At 37.0% G+C, this 10978-nt stretch overlaps 1 protein-coding gene across 1 annotated transcript in view; it reads left to right on the top strand.

Annotated features, from left to right (window-relative positions):
* The first annotated feature begins 206 nt into the window (after window positions 1-206).
* Window positions 207-10978, top strand: part of LOC115788488 (uncharacterized) — a 36968-nt gene continuing 26196 nt past the window's right edge. The window contains exons 1-6 of the mRNA XM_030741521.1: window positions 207-428; window positions 552-681; window positions 6362-6523; window positions 6877-7014; window positions 7497-7648; window positions 9173-9276. Coding sequence (XP_030597381.1) covers window positions 552-681; window positions 6362-6523; window positions 6877-7014; window positions 7497-7648; window positions 9173-9276 — 686 coding nt within the window. The 5' untranslated portion in view covers window positions 207-428. The remainder of the gene's footprint in view (window positions 429-551; window positions 682-6361; window positions 6524-6876; window positions 7015-7496; window positions 7649-9172; window positions 9277-10978) is intronic.

Below are 10978 nucleotides of genomic sequence, written 5' to 3'. Positions count from 1 at the left end.
TGGAAAACTTGAAAAAAGAATGAGGCAATACTTTATATCTTAAAAACTTACTAAAATTTAAAACCTAAATAAATAAATAAAGTTTTAATCTTTGACAGTTTGGTAAAAATTATTGACACAACTTGCCTGAGGAGGCGCTGACGCAGCTGTTATGAGAGGAGAGAAAAGAAACAATGAAATGAAATGAAACGAAAAGAAAAGAAAAGAAAACTAACACTGACTTTCATGAAAATTAAACTAAAATTCGGCAAAATAGAACTAAACTGAATCAAATGAACACACTGTGGAACTAAACTGAAATGTAAGAAAGAAATATTTCCTGGTGGTTAATCTACATTGGATCTAAGTTTTGCTTTTACTTAAAGTGCCCCGCCCTGTTAGACTATAAAATTCAGCAGAACCGTTACGCTGAAATTGGATGTATCAAGGTAAGACTTCCGAAGCTAATCTATCTACTTCCAATTAAATATGTATCTCAGTTTTTATATTGTTAATTGTGATTTTTGAATTGAATTACATTTGAAATATTTTGTTTATCGTTAACCCTTCAGATGGCTGCAATTTACAACCTACTTGTGAAACACAGACTGGAGGCTCACTACAACAAGTTTCTAGAGTTGGGAGTGACAGATGAAAGAGATTTCATCGATAGCATAACAGATGAAGACCTAACCAACCTAGGTATGATTATTCATAATACTGTGTTACAGAAAAATTAATCACAGTAACTTGTTGCTTTAGAAACGGCTACAACTGGTTATCACAGACTTTCTTCTTTCTCACTATTTTTGGGGTGCTTAATTTCTTTACCAGAGAGCTGACAGTCTAGCAATGGTATCTTTGATTGTGTTAAACTGTACATCAGTGCTCTGTTCCAGGAAGCAGGAGCCTATTCCGGGAAGCAGGCTTAGCTAAAAACACTGAGTTTGTTCACTCTGAGCACAGGGAAACCCCTGGTTTCCTGCTCCAGAAAAAAAGTTAACTTCAACTCTGAGTCAGTTCCTGGGGTAACACTCTGAATTTAACTTGCTCCCTGGCAGGTTTTCTTCAACAAACTGAGTTTCTTCCCTCCTGCTGCACCCGAACCAGTTGACTGACACTCCGATTAATTTCCTCATTTATGAAGTCACTGTCAAAGCGCATAGCGGAGCGAATTAATTTGCAGAGGTTTAACTTTTCGCAAACACTGAAATCCCAGTCGAACTTCAGCTTGCTATTTTGTGTCCTTAACATGAGCACAATTTGATCTTGGATATGATTTGAATATCTGATTGAAGATTATGCTGAATTACCTTAAGACTCTAAAACTGAACTAAATATATATTTTAAAGTGGTTTAAAATGCAGTTGCAGGTAGTCTGTGTTCTGAACCTTTTATCTTAAAATTTTTTCACAGATTCAGTCATTAAATGATGTCAAACAATATTTTGCTTTCAAAATCTTGTATCTTTATACGGTATCTGAAATTCAAAGTCTGAACCTCAACATGTTTTCCACTACAAATTCCCTAAATAAGTCTCAGTGGTTCTACCGAGAACCAGATCAGAGGTTATTGTAGGCTCCGTAATGGCTCAGCAAACCGTTTTTGCTGCAGAGTCCAATTGCATGGCAGGACAGATCAAAAACTGATAAAGATCACATTCAGACCTGATCAGCTTCAGCTTTGGTCATTTCCCATCTAGATTCATTTTGGATCTGTTCATATATCAACAGATAAGCCACTGAAGTAGCTTATTTTCTCCCTACATGATCTGTATTCCTTATTTAAAATGGTTCATTCTCCCCAATTTATTCTGAAGTATTTTAAACCTATAAAAGCTTGGGCATTTCTTACAACCTGTTTGTCTTCAGTGATAAAACTCATTCATTAAAGCTGCTTACATTTTCAGTTAAGTGTAAAAATATTTATTTGCACTTACTAATGAAACTCTATTTTTTTTTTAAATCAGGTTGTTACAGCCTATCAATAGCTTTAATTTTTACTGAAAAAATATAGAAACAATAGCTTTATTTAAAAATAGTCATAAACTGTAGCAAAAACTATTTTTATTTAATAAAAAAACTGGCGAGGGTAGACCTGCCACAGAGTTTCTTGCTGTCTGGGTCACTAAAATCACAGGTCCATTAGTAAACTTTGTCAGATCTGTTTCTCCCGAATTTATCTTCAGTTTCTGTCACCTACATTTTTTTTTACAGCTGAAAAATTATATTTAAAATCCATCCATCCATTTTCTCCATTTTCTTCTGTTTATCCGGGGCTGGGTTGCAGGGGCAGCAGCCTAAGGAGAGAAGCCCAGACCCTCTCCTGCTCCCCAGCCACCACCTCCAGTTCATCCAGGGTAGGGTTTAATATTTTTCCCGAAAATGACATGAATCAAATCCCGGGAAATGACGAGCCATTTCCCGGGAATCCCGGGAAAAAGTTTATTTATTTTTTTATTTTAATTAGGCCTTCTGTAGCCTGTGTCGGCCTTAACCTATTGTGATATTGTAGAGGTAGCTTTCCAGCTATGTCCTGTTATGCCCAGTAGGGGGCAACGTCGGCTTGATTAACGCAATAAAACCTACATCTCGACATTCGAGTGCTCGAGCTATGCGGTGTTGTATCGTTCCTCAACACTCCCTTAACAAATATAATTCGAATATTCCTCCATTGTACATGGAATTATAACAAGATATTTTACAACTGCTGGTGCAAAACAATACGGTTCATCTCCACAGCATTGATAAAGGCTCAGCCACGCTGTCGTGGCGACATCTGTTGCGCTATATGTCCACCAGTGGAACGCTGTAATAGTCATTGAAAAGTTAACTACGGTACTACACTATAATATGACATAACACAGGGCCTTGAGTAATGCACTACGACTTGGTCATTGCCATTCTGGCAACAGCAAATTTATAACACCGTGTCTGAGGGTTAAAGTAGGTTCGCTGTGAATCGTCTTTTGAAAAACTGGCCAATCCTTATAGCCTAAAAAATATACATTTTACTCAACTCCATTTTAAAAGCGAAATATGTTAAAGTAATCTATTTCATGATAATTTCTTCACCCATTAGGCCCGTATCCTAATTCATGATTGTTAGTAAGCGGCTGCAAACGAGGAAAAGAAACACTCGAAGTTAAACAGATATTTCTTTATTGTTCAGGGCAGGCATATTTTATAGGCTATATAATCAGAGGTGGGAAGTAACGAAGTACAAATACTTCGTTACTGTACTTAAGTAGATTTTTCAGGTATCTGTACTTTACTTAAGTATTTATTTTTCTGACTACTTTTTACTTTTACTTCCTACATTTTTACACAAGTATCTGTACTTTCTACTTCTTACATTTTCAAACAGACTCGTTACTTTTTTACGTCAGAGAGAAGTTTGCATTTCCGGTCAGTGCGCCGTCAAACATCAAACGATCTGAGCCTAAATGGAGGAATAATAACATATAAGAGACAATCGTACTGCGTATCCTCCATCACCGGGGCTTATCTCGTACAAAGGGATTAAATACGCAAACCCATATAATTAATGTCTCATTTATAGCGCTATAATCGGTCCGTAAGTTGCGCTGCGGCACATAAACAGCTTAGCTAGCGCTACTGAAGAGGAGCGAGCATGAAGGGAGTAACATGTGGCAGGTAAATGCAACGTTTCTAAATGCTCAACAAATATCAGCAAACACACAAAGTGTGTGCAGTTTGTCACACAGTGTGTCTGCTAGCTAAAAGAAGAGCTGCTGTATTTCAGGGAGAGCAAAGAGAGAGAAGTTCACTCAGAGATGGAGAAAGAGGACAGGAGAGGAAGAAGAGAGGTTAGAATTAAAGGTAAGGACTGGAAAATAAACTGAAGTATGCTGACTTTGTGTAATTCAAAGATTCAGTGAAAATACTGCAGTTTAGTGTTTAATAAATAGGTTAGTTTGTTGTATTGTATTTACAGTAAAGCTCTGTGTTGGACTGGAGCACAGTGTTTGTGTTCATGGTCAGAGTTACAGGTTACATCAGTGCAGCAGAGATGAGTTTGAATCAAAGCTGCTGATGCTGAGATTCATTCACTGAATCCAACATTTCTACAGCCTGTATGCTGTCAGTGTAGGGGATGGAGATCAGCTCAGAGAGCTGTGAAATACTGGGTTACATCTTTGTGAGTTCACTTCATCCACACAGAGCAGTAAACCTCAGAGCAGCAGCAGCAGGTCAGCTGATCACAGCCTGCACACCAACATCATTTACTGCAGCTACAATAGAAAGTTGTGATTCTTCTCCCCATGCAGAACCACTACATCTGATCTTAGGGTTCCTCCAGCTTCTGAATCCCACTGTAACCCCTGAGTATCCTCATGTTGGTGTTTAGGTGGAGGCACAGTCAGCCTCTACTATGGAGGACACAGAGAACAGAGCTGTGTTTAAATTCCCTTTCACAGTTTGTGTCCTACAGAACAGATTCAAGCTGAGTGCATTCATTAGAATTAAAATTTAGATTGGAATAACATTTGTATTCTCATGTACTATTTTATATTATTACAATAATATATAATGAGGTTCGGTTTGTTTTACACAAAAATAGCAGGTAGAAACATCCTCCAAAGAACTACTTTTACTTTCTTACTTTGAGTACATTTCAGAGCCTGTACTTTTTTACTTTTACTTAAGTAGAGAAGTTGAACCAGTACTTCGACTTTTACTAAAGTATTTTTTAACATAAGTACTTGTACTTCTACTTAAGTACAGAATGTCAGTACTTTTGCCACCTCTGTATATAATACAATATAACAATATATAATATAAAATTATATAATACAAAATACCTTAGGGTAAACACATTGCCTACGATTTCAACAAATTAAAGAGGAAAAAAGTACAACTGTGTAATACCTCTATTAAAACGCTTGAGATGAAGGCTGAAGCCTTAAACGGAGGCTGAACGTGCCTGAAATGAAGAGTAATGCTTTTCGCATTAAACGAACCCTTCTCTCAATATTTCCTTAAATTTAACATTCTGAAGCTTTCTTTTCTTTCTGAAAGTCAAATCGACGCGCGCGACTTTTTTCCCGGTTTCCCGTCTAACGTTTCCCGGGAAACGGGAAATGGTTCTGATCGCATTTCCCGGGAATCCCGGATCCCGGGATTAACCCCTAATCCAGGGGGATCCCAAGGCATTCTCAGGCCAGCCAAAAGATATAATCTCTCCAGCGTGTCCTGGGTCTGCCCCGGGGCCTCATCCCGGTGAGATGTGCCCAGAACACCTCACCCAAGAGGCGCCCAGGAGGCATCTTAATCAGATGCCCAAACCCCCTGGAGGAGTAGCAGCTCTACTTTGAGCCCCTCCCGAATGGCTGCATGCCTCACCCGATCTCTAAGGAAGAGGCCAGCCACCCTTCAGACGAAGCTCATTTCTGCCGCTTGTATTTGGTCACTACCCAAAGGTCATGACATAGATGAGATTCTGAGGCCACCAAGGTGGAAGCCTTCCACCACTTGGCTACGCCTAGAAATCAAATGTAAAATTAAGATTCCAGCTTCATCTAATGAAAATTCAAGTTGGGTAAATGATGGAAGCAGATGTTATAAAAATTATATATTTTCCTATATGATCCTCATATTAGAGCTCCACTGATGATGACTATCGTCCCTTACTTGTATATGGTTCAAACTTACTCTGATCAGCTGTCTCCTTTTCCTTACCTTTTTTCCTTGACCTTGATGAGGTAATGAGACCTTAACAATGGATGTCTGCCGTGTTGAAACTACAATATGCAAAAGATGGACTACAAAATGTGCATCTTAGTTCACCATAGCCTGTTCTAACTCTCTTGTTTTATGCAGATCATTTAGTCTCCTGAGACCTGAGCTACTGTTTGCCATGCATTTTTAATTTCTCCAAGATATTTGTGATTAGATGGACCCAATATGTATATAAACCTAGTTTTCTCTTCGAGCAGGAAATTAATTTTGTTACATGGTTGTTACGTACTTTTGTAAAAAAAAAAAAAAAGTCCTCAGATGGGGACAATGGGATTATTTTATGGCATAACATAACACAACATGGTCAACATGGCTTGACAAAGTATAAAACACTGAGCAGAATGAAAGTGCAGCAATGCCAAAATGTAATGTCTCCATATGAGGACGCAGAGTCTCAGGAGGTTAAACAAGAACAGCAACCAAACTCAGAGTTTGTTCAACATGCTTCCTGGAACAGAGCCCAAGTGTTCAGTATTAATAGTGGGATGCAAAGATAATGGATTGAGTGCTGTTTCAATAAAAGAGAGAGCGTGAGACCAAAGGAATTTTGAGCTTTTATTTTTCCTCATTTCAATTCTGTAGTTTTTCAATAATGTGTAAAAACCTATATTTCCAATCAGGATTAACTCAGGTGGAAAAGACTCGTTTCTCTACCATGAAAAGAGAAATTGGCAGATTCAGAGCTCCAGCACAGCCAGTTGCACGCACTGTGCAAAAGTTGATGAAGGCCTTCAATCTGCTGTACACCTATCCCAAATGTCCAGAACCGAAATGCATCAAAGGTAAGAAATTTATACAACTGACATCCTGCTTTTTAAAACAACCTGGTAAGATAGTCATTTTGCATTGTTAAATTTCACTCACTGCAATATAAATATAAAACTAAAGCGATACATATCTTCAAATATTACTGTGTTTTAGTTAATATGCTGCTTACTGTTTCATGTTAACTCTGATCTTTCATATGAATAGTCACATCCATATGTTTATCTGGTGATGCAAAATCAGAATATACCTTTCCTATAATCACTGCTAAGGCTGAACATATATCAGTATTATAACAGGCAACACAACGCTTTTCATTGTATAAATATCACCATAATTTATTAATAACATTATTATGTTAAAACTGTAGACATGGATCCAGCACAAAACACAATTGAAGACCTGATGCTGAGGATTTGTCACCTGGAAAGTGTTGATTCCTCCAGTGGAGTCTGTCTCTACACAGCAGAGGGAATGCCCCTGACAGATGATCCCTTCTTTAACACATGTGAGCTCTTTTAGTGTTGGATGATAACATAAAAAAACAAGAGTGAATTCTTCTTTATCTTTATGCAGCACAGTAAAGGACAGCGAAGGAAAAGTATCTATGAAAATATGACAACAGAACAGATAACAATGCAGTGTGACAGTTCAGTGAGGAGGTGCCAATCTCAGGATGAAGGGAATAAGCAAAGTCTAAAATTAGAATTTTTTATTAAGGTTTTTAAGGCATCTATGTTCAGTCTGTATATCAAACAAATCCAAGAGGGAGCATTACAGAATTATACAAGCTGGACAAGAATAAAAGTTAAAATAAAAGTGTCTTCTGTGTTCCCTGATGTAAATCTACTTTATGAAACAGAAAACTCATCAAAACATCACATACATCCTTCCTGTTGGTACTGTTGTTTGAAATAACTATAAAATAAATTATGTAAAGTGGTTACTTTGTTTTGTTTTTTTTGTTTGTTTGTTTTTTTAATTTTACAGGGTCTTTACAAGACAGACACATTAAAAGTGGAGATGTTATCTATGTTATATTCACACCAAAGCAGCACCTGAAAACATCTCCTCCAAATATACCCCGAGAGGTAACTGAAACCTGTGGAACAGACATAGTTCGGTGTCATGTCATGCTCAAGGTGAGTTCATTGTATAATAATGGATCTTCTTACTTCAGTTTTGTTGAGCAGAAGTTATGCTGGATAACTGAGACTTTCCCTGTTTTCTTTATGTTGCAGTGCTGGTCTATGTTTTTAAAAAATGCTTTTGATTATTTTGTTGGTTGCATTACCACAGACCAGGGCAGGGCTGTACAGCACTTTGGTTGTCCCTGACAGCCCCGCGTGAAGTCAAAGAGAAATTAGGACTTAAACGTAAAATAAGTATACATCATGCAGTTTGTCCAGTTTCGGCAACCTGTTGATAACCTGTTGGCACACTCACGTTGATGTTTAGTTACTGTAGATTGTATTGTTTTTTTCTTGCTGCTGTAACACAATAATTTCCCTTGTGGGATCAATAAAGTATATATCTGTCTATAAACTCCCATCAGAGAGCAGATTGCTGTTTTCTGTGATTTTGTGGGAAATCCCAATACAACTTTGTGTAGCTCAGGGGTGGGCAAACTACGGCCCATGGTCCACACCTGGCCCATTGGTCTTTTTAATCTGGCCCGCCGAAGATTGGTACAGAATTGCCCAAATTAAATCATATCATAATTATAACTAATGTAGAGGATTCTGAGAATTGCTACAACAAAACTAACACCAGACTTTGATGCACTGGCAAAAACAACACTGTTCCCACTAAAAGTAAATGTAAGTATTAACACTATAATGCCTTTTTTATGTTTATGTTTGATATGTATGCGTCTGGTGCTGGCCTGGCCTGTCTGTCAAATTTAAAAAAGTCAATGTGGCCCCCTGGTCTAGCTCCTTGGGCTCTGGGCCCCTGTCCTCAGCTCATGCTAGGATGGAGCCCTCCCTCTGGTCCTTTCAGGCTCTTGCCCTTTGGCTGTAGGGGCTCCTCTTTCAGGTCCTTTCTCTTTTCATTGTGTTGCAGTAGGTGGTGACCCTTTATTTGTGCTTTGTCCTTTATTTTCACCTTTAATTTTTTTCTTAAATTATCAGGAGTTTCAATAAAAACTCCAGAAAAAAGCAGACAATTGTACCTTTTTCTCCTTGTCTCTGGATGAGAGCTGTGATATCTGTGACACAGCCCAGTTGCTGATCTTTGTTTGTGAAACAGTTGGCAGCAGTGTGCTCAGTGAAAAGGACTACCACAGGGAGTGATTTGTTAAAGCTGGTAACTGCATACTTAGAGAGGCTGGACTGAAATGGGACAAAATAGGAATGTTAATTAAATAGTGATGAAAATGTTGGCATTTTTACTATGCCTTTTTCACATTTACTTTGCCTAATTGTAACATGTACTCTACCAATTATTAGTGCAGCTCAGTCCCAGGTTCCCATGTGGTACCTTGGGAAAAATAATTGCCCACCCCTGCAATACCATGATTAGTCATAGAAACAAACTGGTAGGTGATTTACCATCAGACGGTAAAGCTATATCAGCTTTTGCAATTTCTCCCACATCACACAGTACAGAAAGAATAGGACAGCTTTAATATTATTTCTCTAACCCATATTTAAAATCTCCTACAGGGAGACTTCGAGGTGACAGTGAACTTTACAACTGACACAATAACTAATTTGAAGAACAAACTTGCAAAGGAAAGTGGAATCCCTGCACATGTCCTACAATACAAGTAAGAATATATTACAATTTACTGGCAGCATTTCTTTTAATCATGATTTACACTACTGTTCAGAAGTTTGGTGTCACCTAAAAAATGTTTTTTATTAAAAGTACATTTGTTTATCTGATACAGCAGTAAAAAAAAAAAAACAGCTGATGATTAAGGAACTAATGACACCACTCATTAATGAATATTAATTATAATTAATTTTAATTAAATATCTACATAGTATACAAAGAAGTTGTTATATGATAATACTGTATAATTAGTATATTATGCTACTACTACTACTACTACTACTACTACTAATAATAATAATAATAATATGTCTTCTCTGCTGCTGGGATGATTGCAGTGTACAAAGGCCTAATTTCAGCAACCAACATCTGCTTTCCATTGCCACATGATATTAACTTATTATTTTCTATTTTTATGTACGAACATAAAAATAGAAAATAATAATATTAAAATAATAAAATTTGCTTAAGCAATATATATTTGGCTAATTCAGATTTGTAAATGTAAATATTTTAAGATTTTACACAACTTCTTCTACTTCTTCCCTGAATTCTGTAAACATGTTCTGTATATTCATATTCAGAAGCTGCACAAAGAACTTTTAGTCTGACCTCTGCCGAGCCATCATGTTTGAGGAAGTTTTAGTCAAATGCAAGTGGACAGACATTTCTCTGTGTAGAGCCAAATAGGATGGTATTTACCAGAATGCAACATATTAAAGACTGAGGGTTTTATTAGCTTTTGAAAATTTATCTGCATTGGTTAAAAAAAAAAAGTTACAAGAAGAAAGAACAAGAAGTCCTACATCTACATGTTGTAGCTGTATATAGTGTCATTTTGGGGCACTGTCCAAATATGAGGAACCAACAGTAATATGGGCTACTGTGGATCAAGTTACTACTTTAGTTTAACCCCTGATAGAAGAAGGGTGTCTGATGTCTGTGCTTCTTGTCTGTACTTTTTGATCTCTTGTGAGGGGATTATTTTGCATTTCTTCCTTGTTGTTATGTTGATCTCTTTCTTGTTTCATGACAGCTTTTTAGCCAATCAGCATTAGACCTAAACATTGTGTCACTGAGGTCAGTGTGTGTTGTTGGCTTCTTGGAGGACTGCCCTCAAGTATATCTCAATAGTCTATGCATGGATTCAATTTCCAAAATACTTTTCTCTGCATAGCCAGTATCACATATTACATCATTGAGACTTAAGCAAATGAGAAAAATACAGGACCATAAATCCTGCTTTAAGCCTAATGTAGAGTATGATTTAAATGAATGCCGCAACTGCAGTACAGCCATATACCCTACACTGTAATCTAATGAGTACCATCCACAGAAATAATATTGTGATAGGCCAGTTTGGTAGTAATATGCCATCTAAATATAAGATATTGATAAGTACAAGGATAATGTCGCCTTGAAAAAAAATGTCAAATAGTTTTTATTTCAGAAGAAAGTGTTTTTATTTGAGCAAACAGAAGAGTAATGGAGCCCAAAAACACTTCCTTAGAAAACCAAGTGGTCAAATTTATTGCTTCTTAAATCAACTCGTTGTTTTTCATGTGCACTAAAATAATTAGTTAGTGTTTTAATGTGATCTAGTTGAAGTTGGTAGCACAATGTGAAACTGGAGCACAGATATGAAGGCTGCAAAAATCTGGCCTCTTTAAAATGTTGATATTTCACAAAAAAAA

The sequence above is a fragment of the Archocentrus centrarchus genome, chromosome 11, assembly GCF_007364275.1.
Source record: "Archocentrus centrarchus isolate MPI-CPG fArcCen1 chromosome 11, fArcCen1, whole genome shotgun sequence".
NCBI lineage: Eukaryota > Metazoa > Chordata > Actinopteri > Cichliformes > Cichlidae > Archocentrus > Archocentrus centrarchus.
This window is presented reverse-complemented; position numbering and strand designations above follow the sequence as displayed.